At 25.9% G+C, this 18,676-nt stretch overlaps 3 protein-coding genes and 1 long non-coding RNA gene across 5 annotated transcripts in view; 2 read left to right on the forward strand and 2 right to left on the reverse strand.

Annotated features, from left to right (window-relative positions):
- LOC127283717 (uncharacterized) overlaps positions 1-18,676 on the reverse strand; it is a 189,354-nt gene that overhangs the window by 45,669 nt on the left and 125,009 nt on the right. The window lies entirely within an intron of this gene.
- Positions 3,899-13,917, forward strand: LOC127283721 (endothelin-converting enzyme 1-like). The gene is made up of 18 exons (XM_051308773.1): positions 3,899-4,053; positions 4,427-4,515; positions 5,419-5,580; positions 5,825-5,908; positions 6,546-6,757; positions 6,973-7,206; positions 7,281-7,391; positions 7,806-7,947; positions 8,410-8,530; positions 8,712-8,802; positions 8,901-9,083; positions 9,690-9,796; positions 10,523-10,581; positions 11,301-11,352; positions 11,988-12,055; positions 12,784-12,893; positions 12,977-13,144; positions 13,219-13,917. Exons 1-18 carry the CDS (start codon positions 4,034-4,036, stop codon positions 13,375-13,377), a joined length of 2,172 nt encoding a protein of 723 aa, XP_051164730.1. The 5' UTR covers positions 3,899-4,033; the 3' UTR covers positions 13,378-13,917.
- On the reverse strand, positions 15,766-17,257 carry LOC127283733 (uncharacterized). The gene is made up of 3 exons (XR_007843391.1): positions 17,101-17,257; positions 16,567-16,802; positions 15,766-16,082 (listed from the first exon to the last, which is right to left on the reverse strand). It is a non-coding gene; the product is annotated as an uncharacterized LOC127283733 (long non-coding RNA).
- LOC127283720 (endothelin-converting enzyme 1-like) overlaps positions 17,535-18,676 on the forward strand; it is a 33,806-nt gene continuing 32,664 nt past the window's right edge. The window contains exon 1 of the mRNA XM_051308770.1: positions 17,535-17,621. Within this exon, the coding sequence (XP_051164727.1) occupies positions 17,602-17,621 (20 nt within the window). The 5' untranslated portion in view covers positions 17,535-17,601. The remainder of the gene's footprint in view (positions 17,622-18,676) is intronic.

Here is an 18,676-nt window from a genome sequence, read left to right on the forward strand (position 1 = left end):
CCCAAAAGTTTAATTTGGTATCTGTGGGACCCCAAAATTTGAATTTGGGATCTGTGGTGCCCCAAAATTTGAATTTGGGATCTGTGCCCTAAAATTTGATTTTGGGAGCTGTGGTGCCCCAAAATATACTACGGACAGACGGACGCCAAAGTGAAACTATAAGGCTTTCGGCCATGGGCCACAAAACCCTAAAAAAGAAGTTATTAATTCAATAATTGTTATATTTTACATATGGACATTATAATTTTTAATAATTTATAGATTGAAAAAAATATTTCGTTTATTTGAACGTTGAGAACTTTTGGCTTATTAATTCTCCGCGTATAGCTTACAATTTGGTTTCTGTTATTATATAGAATTTTTTTTTCAATTAAAATTAAAATCTTAATATAACTTTCAAGTATGAGATAGTCAAGAAAATGAAATATCTGTAATGGGCTGGACAAATTGTTTATAATTTTGGTATATTTTAAACAAATTACCCATGTTAGAAATGCCACGACTGCCAATACGGATCAAAATTGGCCCAGTAATGTCTGCCGAATTACGGGAAACGTTACTGGACCAGTACTGGCGATCAATTCGTCCCATTATTGAGCCAATATTGGCACCGATTCTCGGTTACTCCAATTTGCCCACAGAAAAAACGCTGGATAAATTGCGAGTAATTTTAACCAATGCTAATTTACATAGACGGTGGCGCCCCCAACTAGGATAAAATTTGTTGCAGTTAATTTTTATACCGATTTTCGGGTAAAAATTCTACTTTTTTTTTAGTGTGCCATAATTGGGCTGAACTCCGTCACATTATTGGACCAATATTGGCACCAATACTGGGTAATTCTACTTTTCCATAATTGAGACGAACTCTGTACACGGAGAGAAATAGATGGTACGGGGTACTATCTAGATAGTACGAGGTACCATATTTGATCTTACATATACGGACAGCAATCTAGATTCTATCTGTTACTATCTAGATTGTAGTGAGTAACATATAACAATACTTTTTGTAACATCTTTAATAGTACCGAGTAGCATAATGATTGTATACCGGATAACATCTACTTTTTACCATCTTAAGATCATAAGTTCTTACCATCTATTTCTCTCCGTGTACCATTACTGGGTCATTATTGTCCCATTGACGGCTGAAATGTTACATTTATTTTGACAAGTCATTTTTTCCAAAGTTGGAACGAATCTTGGCCCAGCAATGGCGCATTAACGGCTGAAATGTTCCTCAAATGCAGCTTATTAAAACATTTTTGTGTTGAGATTCCAATATCCGCGTATAGTGTAGTGGCTAGGGTGTTAGACTTCGATGCGTTAGGTTGCGAGTTCGGTTCCCGCGAGTGTTACAAATTTTCAAATGTTTAAACAATTGCGCTTTCTGTCAGAACTTATATTATAAATGTATAGGGTAAGTCCGGGGGAGTTGGCCATAGTTTTTTTAAAGGCCTGTAAAAATAAGAAGAAAGTGATTTATGTATTAACATTTATTGCTAATTAAGCATTGAACATTTAACTTACAAATAATAATAGAAATGATAAATTTTTTAAATGTAAACAATCTTAAAATTAATATTTTTTAAAAAACACGTTTGGCCATCTCTCCCAGAATGTACGGGGGAGATGGCCAATACTTTAAAATCATTCTTTGGCTTTTCGCTTTATCAGAATTTTTTATTTAATGTGATTAATGTCTTCTTTTCTTCTACTGACCACATTTCGAACATTTATCATTAAATTCAGTGCAATTTTCATGAAGCCAAAGTTGACAATCATTGCACTGAATCCAGTCTTCTATAAGCGCTCTCTGTTTGTCTGTCTCACCAACACAACAAGTCTACAAGGTACTTTTTTGAGATATCAGAATGGTTTCCAATTTATTTTGGGTCCTGAACACGATCCCGGGTTTAAAATTGCGTATCACGTCAGGATTTTGTGTAAAGTGGGGGTAAAGTCTCCAAAACCCGTGTTTTTGAGGGTTTTTAGTATTTTTTTCTCCTTAACCTGACGTGATAGAGACTTCTATATAGGCTTAAATTAAATCTTATATCTTACACTTTAAGATTCATATACGCAAGAAAAAAACTTGAAATTTTAAATAAAAATTAGGTTCAAGTCACCTAAAAAGATTTTTGGGGTATTTTCCCCCATTTTTTTCAAAATTTCAAATTTTTTTAATCCTGCGTAAATGAGTCTTAAAGTGTACGATCTAAGCTTTAATTTAAGCATATATAGAAGTGTCTAGCACGTCTGGTTAAGGAATGAAAACTCTCAAAAACACTGTTTTTGGAGACTTTACCTCCACTTTTATTCAAAATCCTGATGTGATACGCAATTTTGGAACCCGGAATCGGGTTCAACACACAAAAATACATTGGAAACCACTCCGCTATATATATATAAAAAAGTGTTATTTTGAATACCTGTGTTATGATTGTTTATAAACGTTTTTAAGATTTAATTACACACTAGTGATTATTTTATTTGATCATATTTAAATTTGAAAATCTTTGTTGGAGTGTCTTGTTGTAACATATGTCATAAAAATGTCATTTGCCACAGAATTAATGTTTTTTTTAGCGAACACACGAAACTCAAGGGTGCCAATAATTAAACAGTATGGCTATCTCTCCTAATGTCAGGAGACAAATTGACACAACTAAAATATAAATAAATAAATAAAATTTTTGAATAAATATAAAATTATGACAAAGCATGGGTCATGTACTTTACAAAAAAACATGAAATTCAAAATTATTCTATAAAATAACATAACACCAGTGAGAAACGTAAACTCATCACTTTTTTCCGAACTAGTCAAAATAATAAATCAGATTTTTACATACTTTTTCAATATTTTTCGTCAAGTTTTTTCTTTTAATTGTGTTTTGCCACAAAACAAAGCGAACTAATCTTTAATGAGCGATACCTAGCAGCAAATTCTATAAAATATTTGAATTGGCCATCTCTCCCGCATGGCCAACTCCCCCGGACTTACCCTAGATGGCCAAAAAACACTCCAAACTATTGTTGTTATGTTAATGTTAATTAATTTAATTAACAAATTTAAATCAATATTGGCACATTTATAAGACTCTAATTACAAATTTATATAATAATTAAATTTGTATAGAAAACAAATCGACTTTACCTTATTTATTAGCGATTTGATAAACAGTTTATGTCAATTTGCTTATAAGGGACAAGGTAATGGGTTCAAATCCTAGTGACATCTCCCACCAGTAATTATCGCAGAATAATTTCGAAAATGAAATAAATAGATTTTTTTTATTGATTCACGTTATTTAAACTATATAAAAACAAAATATAATCGTTTCCTATTTTTTAAGCAATAATTTTTGTCTATTTTCAAAATAAATACGTCTGCATTACCTACTTTATCTACCTATGTATACCTATCTAGAAACTGAAACTTCTAATTCATTTAGTGGTAGATTAGTTACAGATTGAATTAGTAACTTTTAACTAATTCACAGTAAACGAATCCGCCCTATTTGAATTAGTTAAAAATGACTGTGAATTAATCAAAAATGACTATTTCAGATTTAGAGAGTATAATGAGTCACTCTCATTTCTCTATATTGAAGTTAATCCCACAATAAAATATAGACAAAATTTTCTTATAAGTACACAAATCACTACCAATTAACAAAAAATTTTTAAATTTCCATGACATCAATCTTAGTTTTCATGTGAAATGTTTCATATCTTTTATTTGATAACTATATATGAGTAACAATTTTATTACACTTAAAATAAATGAAATTATCAGAAAAAATAATTCACCTGAAATATATGTTGTTTACTGTTAATAAGAATTTTAGTTAAAATCAAATATAGTGGAAGTGAAATGTTGGGTAATCTAAGTCACACACATATATATATATGACTCGATTTTAGTAAAAACACGATGAGTATATTGTTGAATTCAACTGTTTTAAGAGGTTCCATTAAGACAATTTTTAATTATTTTTTCTCATAATTTATTTATTTATGGAACATGGTCGATATTTATTACGTGTAAGTATAATGAAACATTTCATTCTAATTTTGTGCATTAAGTTTAATAATAATTAATCTCTTGAAATTTTTTGGTGCAAATTCTAGATAAAAAAAACTGTTTTTTTAAATATATTGCTTTAATTGTAAAATTATAAAATATTATTTTGTAATACTGCGATGGAATTACTAACTTTGATATCAGAAAGTATATGATTTTTCATAATAAAATAAATCAATTATCCAGATAAATTTTTAAAAATTTTCTTTATATTTTGTGAAAAATTTTTAATTCATTATTTATAATTATTTTTATTTTAACATGTTCTATATATTTTTAAAATATAAAAATGATAAACAAATTAAATTGATAAATTAACTTTTATTGTTTTAGAGTTTTTGCCATCTACTTAATAACTTCGGCAAAAATAAATAATGACAATATTCCGGAGGTTTGTGAAACCAAAGAATGCCATTCATTAGGTAAGTTTATTATAATTCACATTGGAAAATTAAAACAAATATAAGATAATAAGTACCAGCAATTATAAGACGACTTTTCAGCTAATTTTTGAGATTTAGTGTATATTTAAACAATTATTTTAAGAAACTAATACGAAATTTTTTGCTGCATTAGAAAGGTAAAAAAGTTGTTAAAACAGTGCTTTTAATATCATTTTTATATTAAAATAATAAATTATTGATAAAATTGTAAATAATTAATTTGTACCAATTATTATGAGACATGAATTTTATGATGCACCTTTGTCCCATAAATGCTGTAATTTTTTGTACGAATGTATATGAAATACTTAAGCATAAAAAGCTTATATTTGTGTCCAATCAAAATTTGAAGGGTATAAAAGGCATTAAAATAAGCTGCAACGCTTATTATTTTAATCCAATTTTGCTTATTTTAATACTAAAATGGATTAAAATAAGCAAAATTGGATTAAAACAATAAGCGTTGCAGCTTATTTTAATGCCTTTTAATTTTCAGTGATGTTAGATTCAGTTGAATATTTTCAACTTTTAATTATTTGTCATTGTTTATTTATGTGCTGTATAATTAAAATAAATAAAGATTTTATTTCTGAATCATAATAATTGGTATTTTTACCTTATTTTAATATAGAAATGCTATTAAAAACACTGTTTTAGCAAGAGACATACACCTTTTAATGCAGCAAAAAATTTCGTATTAGTTTCTTAAAATAATGATTTAAATATACACTAAATCTCAAAAACAATATACCTAAAAAGCCATCACCCACCTAATTGAACATTATTTTTGATAACGTTTCAAAAACATAAATTTTCCTTTAATTTTTAAACTACGCACACAATTATTGAAAACGTGTTTAACAAAAATATTGTGTTTTACAGCGGAATTAATTAAAAAGGGAATGAATTATAACGTAAATCCTTGCAATGACTTTTATTCCTACGTATGTGGTTCATGGCAATCTAATTATCCGGTTCCTGACGGCCAAAAAAACTGGAATATATATAAAATAAATAAAGAAAAAAGAAAATTTATTATAAAAGGTAGGATAGAGAGGGGCAATGGCGCTATATACAGAGATTTTTTATTTAAAAATTTAATAAAATACCCGTTTCAATTTAGGGAAAAAGAGAAAATTATTTAAGTTTCATACAGTCAGTTTCAAAAATAAAAATTCTCGATTATCAAAATCAAATTGAGTGTAAATTTTGTACTCAATTTGAAATTATGTTTTTTCTGTATAAGGAAATTTATATTTTTTTACTCTTCATTATGGTATTTTTTCAGAAATTATAGAAAAGCCACTAAGTTCTGAGGATACTAAGCAATTAATTTTCGAGAAAAAATTGTACAAATCTTGTATGGATGAAGGTAATTATTTTACAAAATTTTAATTTAAATTTCTATACCTAATGATGAAAAACTTTAGTTGTTCCAATATTAATTTATTTTTTCGTTCTTATCATTTATAAAATTATCTAATTCTTTTATGAGTCTAATTCATAGTCAACAATTTACACTAATAATAAATATTCTTCTTTGACAACAAAACATTTTGTTCATAAAACACAAAGGTTTTAAGATGACTGAACAAAATTTTTGTTTCTCAAATCAATGCAGCAAACTGTTTTGCTGTCAATGCCAAATATTTTTTTCCGTACACTGAAAACAAAAATTATATTTAATTTAAATAAGTTTATATACCTGATTCGTTATGTATTTTCAAGAACATTTTTTTTCTAAACACCATTTAATTGGAAGCAAGTAATTTTTAATTAAAACAAATAAAATTAATTTTAATCAATAATTTTTTTTGTATTTCAATCAAATATTTATTATTTAACTCAGACACCTTCAGAACGATAATAATTATTCATTGCAGAAAATATCTGCTTTGATAATAAATATAGCCGATTGTTGTTAAATCAAATAATTTTTATTTTCAATGAAATAACAATAATATTTAATGAAAACTTGAAATTAAAAAATATATTATGAATAATTTTAGATAGAATTAAGAGCAGAGGATTGGAACCATGGAAGAAAATTATAGACAAGATTGGTGGTTGGCCAATGGTTATGAATACAACTGAATGGGGAAAAAAAAATATCACTTGGCAAGATGTTGTTTATTATTATGTCGATATTATAGGAGGATATGGTTTATTTAGTATAGGTACTACATTTAATCCAAAAAATTTCACACTTCAAATGATTTATGTAAGAAGCAATTAATCTTTTACAATAATAAATGTAAATACATATTGAGCTGAATTGGTCAAATTTAGTAAAAATCACTGATTGAAATCATGAAAAGTAAATCACTTAATTAAAATCAGTGAATTTTTCACTAATTCAGTTTTAGAGAGTATGAAACAGCAAAATGCCAATTTTACGATAATAAAATGTACATTACAAATTTTATAATATTGCAGATTAGTCAAGATAATAAGTTTCTGCCTGACATCAGTTCTTTGAATGATATGGAGAGTAGTCATTATTATAATCAATATATTTCATACAGTCATGGAAATAACGATAAAACAAAATATGAAAATTTTCTAAACAGAGCAATTTCTAAATATTCAGAATCCGAAGGAATGAGGGACGAAAAAGAAATCGAAATTGAAAGTAGAAATTTGTATGAGTTTATTAACTCCTTGAAGAAGGTAATAATCGCATTAATTTCAAATTATATTTGAAGAAATGAAAATTGTATTATTAATCAATTTATTCTTACTAGATTAAATTAACTCAAAATCAAATAAGAGAATCTGAAGACGAAATAATGCGAATTAGCGATTTTCAGAATTTTTATAATCAGAACAATACTAATGCAAGCACAATATCAAAGGTAAACAAATGTTATTTCTTGTTATTTATTACGAATATTTAGCTCAAACGAAAATTTATTTAACTCTTCAATTTATATTAATATTGGTATCATCCTACTACACTGAAAAAAAGGTTTGGTATTGACAACCAAACGTTTGGTTGGTATTTAAGCAACCAAAATTTTTTTGTTGAATCAATAAAATTTTAAATGTCTAAATCAAAATTTGTTTGACACAACCAAAATTATAAAAAAGGATTTTTGTTGTCCTAAATAAAGTTTGACTGTCACAACCAAAATTTTGTTGATTCAACAAAAAAATTTTGGTTGCTTAAATACTAACCAAACGATTGGTTGTCAATAGCAAACCCTTTTTTCAGTGTATGATTATTATTTTTGTTGTTAAAAACTTAAGTTTATATTTATTGTTTTTAGATTAATTGGCTCGAAATGATTAAAGCCTTTTACAATAATACTAATGTTGTTATTGATGAATCAGAAGAAATAATTGTATATCACAAACCTTACTTCAATAAATTAAGTCAACTACTAGAAAAAACAGCTCAAAGAACAATTGGTACAATAAAAATAAAATATTTTAATAAATTATATACATATATATATATACATATTAAATTAACTAATTAAGGAGGGCTAAGAATTAATCAGATCTGATCATTTTTTTTGTTTTTTGTAAAAATAGTGAAAAAATCGCACTTTTTTAAAAAAGTGTTCGCCATTTTGTCATTTTTAAATTTTTGACTATTTTATAGATATAACCTACTCTTTAGGATGTCTACTTTATAAACTTCGACAAGTTTATTATTCACGATTGCTATGATAACAAACTTTATTATTAAAAAATAATAATTACATTAGATAAAATTGATTCCGTAAAAATGCATTCGGTAAAAAAGTATTTAGGAAATTGTTTTTGGGAAAAAAGTTTTCGGGAAAATGTACGAGAATCCGATAAGAGGAGCCTCCTCTTAAATTAAATAATGTAAAATTTTAATTAAAATATATAAATCTTTTTCAGTCAATTACATTCATTGGATCTTTATACGGGAGACCCTTCCATATTTAGATAAAGAAATAAAACAATTCATTTATGACACGAAGAAAACTGCTGATGTAGGAATCATCAAACCATCAGAAAGGTCAAATAATTTCGAAATTTTCTATACTTTTTTTTAGTTTTAAAAGGATAGTTTTTATATCAGCACAAGAATCCCCAAGTCATATATTAACGCAAAAGTGCAGTTTAGTCCCTTTTAACTATTCAAAACACATATATGTTGTTGTTCATCTATTTTTAAATTGAAATTTTCAAATTGTTAGGTGGGAATATTGTTTCGATAGTTTGCCATTCAATGACGGAACGTCTTTTGAATTCATAAAACGTCAATTTCCTAACACGACAAAAGAATCCGTATGTTATGATTAAAATACAATAATATATAATACAAATAATTTACATTGACAACAGAGTCACAAGTAATGAAGTATATTAATTTCTGGTTGGAATAGGCGACAACTATGGCTAAAGAAATCCAACATGAAATTGAAGTAGAAATGTCGAACTCCAATTGGTTGAATAATAATACAAAGAACCTGGTTAAGGAAAAACTCAAAGCAATGAAAGTTGTAATTGGTTATTCAGAATCGTATTTTTCGAAATTTAATTCAAGTGATGAAAATATAAATGATGAGGTATGCTAATATAATTAAACACTAATTTGCAGTAATTTTCACAACTAGTCAGTGAAATTCCATTGATAATATATGGAGCAGGCATTGCAGATTAATAACCCCTTAATGTACATTTTAAATGAGGGGTATCATGCCTAACCAAGATATTGTTTTATACCCTCCAAAAAATTATTTTGATCATAATTTTTTTCATCAAAAAATTATAAAATTAAAATTTACTATATTTTTTGTAATTTTTTTTTTTCGTTTATTGGGTAAAAACAATTTTAATATAGGTAAACGAAAGGACTACAAAGCTTCCTCCACGAGGAAGCAAACAAGATTTTAACCCCTTTAAATTACAAAAAATATAGTAAATTTTATAATTTTTTGCATAAAGTTTATAAAAAGTTCAATTGAAAAGTTATGAGCATTTAAAAATAAAAAAGTAGGGTGTTCTTTTATTTTCATTTATCGAACATTTTGCTTCATCATTGTGTGAAGCAAAAAATTTCTTTCAATTATTTGATTGATTTAAAACATTTTGAGTTAAAAAATGTTTTAAATTAATTAAATTTTTTGAATAATTAAAAATTAAGAAAATTTTAATTAATATTTATTTTGCAGGTTCCGTTAGGTCAAGATTATTTCGAAAATAAAATCGCTTATTTTAAACATATAAGATTTGAAGAAGCCAAAAATATTCGTGAACTACAGAGCAATGATTCTGAGCCGTAAGTCATTACTATGTATTAATTTCATCCCAGATAGCACCGAACTTTACAGAAAGTTAATAGGAAGTTAACTAAGATAAGTTTAGAAGTTAACGTTGTTAACTTCCAGTTAACTTCCCAGAAGTTTTAAATGTCCTCAGAGTTTAAGTTAACACTGTTAACACAGAAAAAACCTAAACTCAAAATAAGTCAGGTTGGTGGCGCCACTTTCTATGTCATTTAGCACTGACTCATTTTGAACTGCAACAAAAATGAGACTAGGTTTTTTCTGTGAACTTGTTGAAAGGTAGAAAAGTGAATTTGTTGAAAGTTTTGCTTTGTATAATTTTACACAAAATTTTTATGGTAAATTTAAAAATCTATTTTCATGCGCAGAAGTTTTCTATGGCAGCTAGGGCTGCGCAATACTTTTTAATCACATTTCCCTATGTATAGACAAACTATGGATGTACTAAAATACATACATCTTGAAAAAAAATATTTTTTTTAATTTTGAATTTATCAGAAAAAACTTCTTGTAAAATTTATGCAAACTTACTTAAAAAAAACTTTTTGCAAATTTAGCTTTATAAATTCCAGCAAGTTAGCGAGAAGTTAACAGTGTTAACTTCCGAACTTATGGTCGTTAACTTACTGTTAACTTCCTGCAAAATTCGGTGCTATCTGGGATGTAATAGGAATAGGTTATTTAACTTTAAGGCACATAATTTTAATGTATTTTTACAGAGTTATTATCTCACCACTTACCTATAATGCTGTTTATGAAAAAAGCTTGAATAGTTTGAGTAAGTTGAAAGAAAATTTACTTTTGTTTAAATGTAAAATACGTTTTGATAACTTTTTTTTATTGATATAGAGTAACTGTAAGATATCAATTACTGCGCTTTCTTTAAAACCTGTTTTATGTATCAAGGGTTGCATACAATGAAATACACGGAGAGAAATAGATGGTACGGGGTACTATCTAGACAGTACCAGGTACCATATTTGATCTTACATATACGGACAGCTATCTAGATTCTATCTGTTACTATCTAGATTGTAGTGAGTAACATATAACAATACTTTTTGTAACATCTTTAATAGTACCGAGTAGCATAATGATTGTATACCGGATAACATCTACTTTTTACCATCTTAAGATCATAAGTTCTTACCATCTATTTCTCTCCGTGTAATATTTTTTTGGGAACTTTTTTTTTTATTGTTTTGGGTCCAAAAACGATGATTTTTACACTAGACTGCGAAGGGCTTAAACTATATTATTATTAATTTTATTCTTTAAAATTAAACCTTGATTAATTTGTTCAAATATATTATATTTTTGGGATTTTAATTTTTGTATAAATATATCTATAAATAACACTTCAACATTTAATTCGCGCAGTAATTGGCAAATTTATCCAAAAATAATAATTTTAGAGTATATAATTTTAAAAAATTTTGCAATATAGTTAAAGATATAAGTAATTTTTTTTAATATTAATGTTAATTTGTTGAAAAGATGTTGCAGCTGCTCTACTTTTACTTCCCATATATAATTCGACTTTACCTTTGTAAGTATTTCTATATTTTCAATTAATAAATTATTAACGCTTCACTATTTTATGAATAGAACTATACTTTTTAAATTTAAATCCGTGAGATTTTACTAATGAAATAGTTGGAATTTAGCAACTCAACAATTTCAGTAAAATTTCCACTGAAATTCAGTCATATTTCACTGAAAATTAGTAGAATTCTTTACAGTCAAATCTGTTTTACCGATTAATGATAATGTAGATTTGACTGTTTAAATCAGTAATAATTCAACTGATTTTCAGTGAAATGTGATTGAATTTTAGTGAAAATCTTACTGAAATAATTCAGTTGCTAAATTCCAACTATTTTGTCAGTGAAATTTCACTGATTCAAATTTAGAGAGTAAAAAGTTTCAATTTATTAAAAAAACACTCTTTTAATAACTTGTACTTATTATTTTAACGAATTTTCTCATATATTTGTATTTAAAAAATTCTTAGGGCCGGTTTCACCAACTATGGTTAAAAGTTAATCAGCGATTAAAGCCAATTTAACCGCTCATGATTGGTCGGTTAGGGATTTAATCGCTGATTAACTTTTAACCGGAGTTGATGAAACTGGTCCTTAATTAACCGTATTTTTAAAAAAACTTTCCTCTTTATTTCAACAGTGCGATAAATTACGGACATATAGGTTATTCAATAGGTCACGAAATGACTCATGGATTTGATGACGAAGGTAATTTGATACACGTATATTTTTAAATATTATGTATATAGTATAATTAAGACCATTGTAGAAAAAATCATCTATACTCGGTTGCTTAATGATTTAAGAGGGGAAACTCGTATAAATGCACGTTTTTTCAAGATATTTTATAAGAAAAAGTGGTAAAGTTTATTGAATTGAAATAAAGCATACCTTGAAGTGTACAATATAAGCTATGTATAATAATTTTTTAAATTAAAAATATTGCAAAATGGAGATTGGCTACTGGTCTCAAATATTAACCATAATCAAAAAATCAAATCTTTATCGTTTAAGTACACAAATACGCTTTGCATGACAAAGAGAAAATAAAAAAAAGCAATTATTTTAAAATTTGTGACTATTTTGAAAAAAAATCAATTTTTTTTATAAACAATCTACAAAAAAAACTTTTTTCTTAAAAAAAAAAGCTGCTCGTTATGCAATAGACAGTAAGTTAAAGAAGATTTCTGGTAACTTTACATGTATATGTAAATTTTGATTAATTGCATTGTCAATTCTTTTAAAATTGAACTTCTTTAACAATTTTTACTATTTTTTATAACCAATTTGTTTTTACACTTTTTTTATAATTTTGAACAATCAATCGTATAGATTAGAAAAATTTTTTCATTATTTAAAAAAATAAAATTTCTAAATTATCAAAAATATTTATTATTATTATTTATTTTAAATGTGTATATTATTTTTAACATTAGGACGAAAATATGATAAAAATGGAAATAGAATTCCTTGGTGGTCAGACGAAATGATTGGTGAATATGAGAAGAGGGCCAAATGTTTTGTGGATCATTATAATAAGTATAAAGTAAATGAAACTTAATTGAATATTATTCAAACAACACTTTGAATGAGATATAATTGAAAAATAAAATTTTTTATGTAAATTAGGTAGACGGAAAACTAACTCAAAGTGAAACTATTGCTGATACCGGAGGGTTGATTGCAGCTTATGGAGCTTACAAGCAAAAAATGAAGAAAGAAAATATTAAAGATAAACGTTTACCAGGATTAGAAAACTTGGATTCAGATCAATTGTTTTTTGTTTCTGTGGTTATTGTAAGTCTTGTTTATGGTTTCACAATGTTTATGATGATATATGCAATTACAAAAAAATTTAATTTATTTAATAGGGAGATTGTGAGAGCGGAACACCAGAATATTTAGCGAGAAGAAATACTGATGTTCATCCAAAATCGAATTTGAGAATGAATGGACTCATGGCAAACGTAAAAGGATTTAGTGATGCATTTAAATGTGATAAAGAGCCAATATGCAAACTATGGGATTGATCTGGATTCAATAAGAAAAATGTGTAGAAATGTATTTCACAAGTATCTATTTACAGTTGATGAAATCACACGTCGTACATCCGAATTAGCCAATTTTTTCGAACACCCTCACTCTGAAAATTTTAATGTAATTAATGAAACTTATAATTTTTTTTTGTCACAAAATGTGGATCGAGATTCGATTCAAAAGTGATAAACGGAAAGAAATCTTGTAAGGATATATTTAATATTTTGACACTCATATTTAGTATATTAAGTTACAATTGCGGAAGATTTTGCAGATTTTGGGGTGTTTATAGATTTCATCACTATTTTTTAAGAATGCCTAAAATAAAAATAATAAAGTTTAATATATTTAGAAACAAAAATTAGAATAGTTTTTGCGAAATTCATAATTGTATTATGAAAACTTCAAATGTTAAATTCTAATACGCCCTCAGTAACAAGTATATTAGAATAAAATATTTCATTTTCTGTATTTAGAATTCCGTTAACTGGTATAATCATTTTACATTTTAATATAGTCGATAATAAAGTGAATTGGTGTTAAAATAGTTTCATTCCTTATATTTACATATAATAATACTAATAGAAACTTTTTCTTTCAAAAAATGATAGAAAAATATCAAAAATCACCGAACACTGAGAAAAATGTTTAGTCAGAGCAACCAAAATTTGATTGGGCCAACAAAAAAATTTTGTTAATATTTAAGCAACCAAACTATTTGTTTGAGTCAACCAAAAAATTTGGTTTGGTTAGCTCAACCAAATTTTTTTTGTTAGGTCAACAAAAATGTTTTATTTGTAAAATTAAAAATTTTATGCTACCTTATCTCTTTTCTTTTTATCTTTTTTATTTATCTTATTATTTATTTATTATCAATTTAACATTGAATTTATATTTATCCAATTGAAATATTTATGGACTTTGAAAAATGTCACCTCCGCCTGGGATCGAACCTGTGTTTTAAAACTGAAGGTCGGAAGCTCTGACCACTGGACTACCCATCCTTGTGAGAGATTTAAACTAACTATGTCCTTTTAAGCTATAAGCTGAGAGCGAATCAAATTATTTGGTTGTCGCAACCAAATTTTGGTTAGGACAACAAAAGATCATTTGGTATTTCAGAACAAACTATTTTGTTGTGTTAACCAAATTATTTTGTTGTCGTAACTAAATTTTGGTTGGAATTTAAAAATGTTCAACCAAATAATTTTGTTCGCCTAACCAATTGTTTGGTTGAGATAACCCTACGACTTTGTTTCAGCCAACCAAAATTTGGTTACAAGAACCTAAATTGCCTAACCAAACAATTTTGTTGCAAACACTAAATTTTTTTTCTCAGTGAAGTTTGACTAACTTAAGCGAGTGAGTCCGATCGGGTTTGACCGATCACTAACGAGTAGTCACGAAAAAAAAATGTCAGAGAAAAGTCAGGGAATTTTTTTCTTTAAGTCTTGCTGGACATCCTGATTTTAAAATAATTTTTAATACTGCAATATGAATTAAAAATAATTTTAATAAATATTTATAATAATAAAATACTTCATTTTGTTTGCTCATAATTTTTATATAATTTTTATTTCTGCAATATAGACTAGAAAAAGTTTTGAAAAATAATTGTTTTTAATTATTCTATATTTCTTTTTCTAAATATAATTATAGAATTTTTGTTATAAGATTGCTTCTATAATATTAAATTAAATGATTTTATTATAAAAATTGTTCTTTGAAAGGTAATAAAAATACTTAGAGTAAAAACCCGCGGGCTCAAAAAATGATCGAGCCAGTAGGATCATTTTGATCCGCAGCAAAAATGAGTCAAGTAGATGGCGCCACGTTCTATGTCGTTTGGCATTGGCTCATTTTTAATCGCAGCAAAAATGAGCCCAGGTTTTTACTGCTGAAATTAAGGTGTAAACGGAGTCAGATCAATTATAGACAAGAACAGACTTATGCAAAATACATGGGCATAATTTAAAATGTAAACGCCGTTTAAGACTTTGTTTTTACTGTGTGCTGTTACATTTTATGATGCGCGTAATATTTATTTTTGTTAAAAAAAGTGATATTTTTTATTTTCCAAAACTGAGTGACACATAAAATGTTTACATTATCAAATTAATAGTTAATATAACATTTAATTTAATTTGAATTCTATTTAACTTAAAAATTATAAAGTTAGATAAAAAAAAATTGATAAAAATTCTAAATGTAAAATGATGCAATGTTCTAATAAAATTTTAACAGAATTTTTTTTTTAATAATTGACATTTATTATAAATGACATTGGAATATGAAAATACATATATTTCTTATTTATATTTGATGAAAGTGACGCTTCACAAAAGTTTTAATTATTTTTTTATTTAATTTTAAAGCGCCTCAATATATTCTAAATTAAAACAAAAATAGTCGGGAAGATATGTAATAATATATATATGCATGATTTCATATAAATAGGTATAATAAAGTAGAAAAAAAGAGGTCGCATTTTATATTAAAACAGTTTAAATTTCGTTTCCAAGCCATTTTCATCTTCAATTTACCGCTTCATTCAATGCATCTTTATTACTTTTAAGACCGAAATAATAAATAGAAGACTTCGAAAATATATATTGAGAAATGAATAACGGCGCGGAAATATATATGTATATTCGCCCACGCATTTGTACGTGCAGATTTCTCGTATGGGCTCTTCATTCTTTATGATAGAAGCAAAAAAAGAAAAAGAAGTTTTTGTTTATTCATTATTATTATTATTATTATTAAAGAACAATTCACTATGCGCCGTAGAATGATTCTTATATAAAACAAATAAAATTTTAAATTATTATTTTTAGAAATTTAATCAATTTCTTATCTATACCTCTGTATATACCTGCACAGAAAATTAAAAGGCATTAAAATAAGCTGCAACGCTTATTATTTTAATCCAATTTTGCTTATTTTAATACTAAAATGGATTAAAATAAGCAGAATTGGATTAAAATAATAAGCGTTGCAGCTTATTTTAATGCCTTTTAATTTTCTGTGTACCAAGCTGTGTACCTACAGATTTTTTTAAGAAAAAGAGGGAAAGAATAAATTTTCGTAAAATTTTACTGAAATTTTCTACAGGAAAAAAAAAATTTATTATTATATTGTTTTATTATTTAGTTCAATTAATTCAGGTACATTTTGCTTACCTTATATATATATATATATATAAATTATTTTGGTCATCCACATATGTTATATGTCGAGGAGAATGTCATCCCAGGACCATCCTCTTTCATGCAATTTCTCTTTCAAGTCTCTTCTATGTCCAGTAAATAATCCACCCTCAAAATCTTTCCGCACCCCACTTATTTTATTTTATTTTTCAATTTATTTTATCCCCGCAGAGATTACATTCTCTCATATATTATTTAATAAAGTTTTTCTGAAACATGTCACAGTTAATTAGTTTATAAACTGAACAACAATGCGTACCTACGACTTAGAGAAAAAAAATAAAATTGTTGTCAGAATTAATTAAAATATACTTTATTCTTTCAAATAAATTTTATTTACCAACAAGTAAAATTTTATTTCCAAATATAAATTGATTTGTACAAAATAACATTTTTTTCAAATAAACTTTAAACTTTAAATTTTTTAATTTTTTAATTTTTTAATTTTAAAAATTTTAATATATTTAAAAAAAATAGATTAAAATTCTTTAATACAAACATGATTACCGATACGTTCAAAAATATTAAAAATTTATTTCTTTATATAAATTTTAAGTTACTCTCATGTCTCTACATTAAACTGAATCCTATCAATCCAAACAATAAAATAGACAAAATTTTGTTATAAGTACACAAATCACTATTAATTAACAGAAATTTTAAAAATTCCATGACATCAATCTTAGTTTTCATGTGAAATATTTCATATACATATTTTATTTGAGAACTATTATTAGTAACAATTTTATTACACTTGAAAAGAGTGGAATAAAAAAAAAATAAATAATAATTTACATCAAATATATGTCATGTTTACTCTTCATAAAAATTTTTAGTTTAAATTAAATATAGTGCTAGTGAGATGTTGGGTAATCTAAGGCATATATATATATATGACTCGATTCTAGTAAAAACGCGATGAGTATATTGTTGAATTGAACCGCTCTATGAAAGTACATTAGGGCAATTTTTAATTATTTTTTCTCATACTTTATTCATTTATGGAACATGTTCAATATTTATTACTTGTGAGTATAATGAAACATTTCATTCTAATTATAAAATAATATAATATAAATTAATTATAAAATACATTAATCATCCAGACGAATTTTGTAAATATATTTTTTTTATATATACTTTTTTCATGTTTCTGAACAATCAATCGTATGGATTTTTAAAAATTTTAATATTTTCAAAAAATAAAATTTCTAAAATGTCAACAAAAAATTTATTAACAATTTTAATAATTCACAATAATTTTAGATCCCAAATAATGCCAGATAAAAATTGTCACCTCTTAACAACATTAATTTCAATGTGTTGAAATTTCATCTATTCCTCCGCTTAAATTCATGATTTATAATTATTTATATTTTAACATTTTCTATATTTTTAAAATATAAAAATAATTAAATTTAATTGTCAAATTAAATTTTATTGTTCTAGAATTTTTGCCGTCCACTTAATAATTTTATTAATAATAAATGAAGACAAAACACTTGTTTTCGGAAGTGATGTTGAAAATAATATTTCGGAAGTTTGTGAAACTAAGGAATGCCACTCATTAGGTAAGTTTATTATTATTCATATTGGAAAATTAAAACAAATATTTGGTAAAAGTACCAATTATGGAACAACTTTTCAGATAGGTTTTGAGATTTATTGTATTTGAACCATTAACTTAAGAAAATAATACGAAATTTTTTGCTGCATTAAAAAGGTGTACGTCTTTAGTTGTTAAAAAAGTGTTTTTAATAGCATTTTTATATTAAAATAACAAATTATTGATAAAATTGTAAATAACAAATTTGTACCAAATATGAGACATGAATTTTATGATGCACCTTTGTCCCATAAATCCAGTAATTTTTTGTACGAATGTATATGAAATACTTAAGCATAAAAAGCTTATATTTGTGTCCAATCAAAATTTGAAGGGTATAAAAGGCATTAAAATAAGCTGCAACGCTTATTATTTTAATCCAATTTTGCTTTATTTTAATACCAAAATGGATTAAAATAAGCAAAATTGGATTAAAATAATAAGCGTTGCAGCTTATTTTAATGCCTTTTAATTTTC

Source organism: Leptopilina boulardi, unplaced genomic scaffold (assembly GCF_019393585.1).
Source record: "Leptopilina boulardi isolate dan_hultmark-lab unplaced genomic scaffold, ZJU_Lbou_2.1 LbouV2_310, whole genome shotgun sequence".
NCBI classification, from domain to species: Eukaryota; Metazoa; Arthropoda; class Insecta; order Hymenoptera; family Figitidae; genus Leptopilina; species Leptopilina boulardi.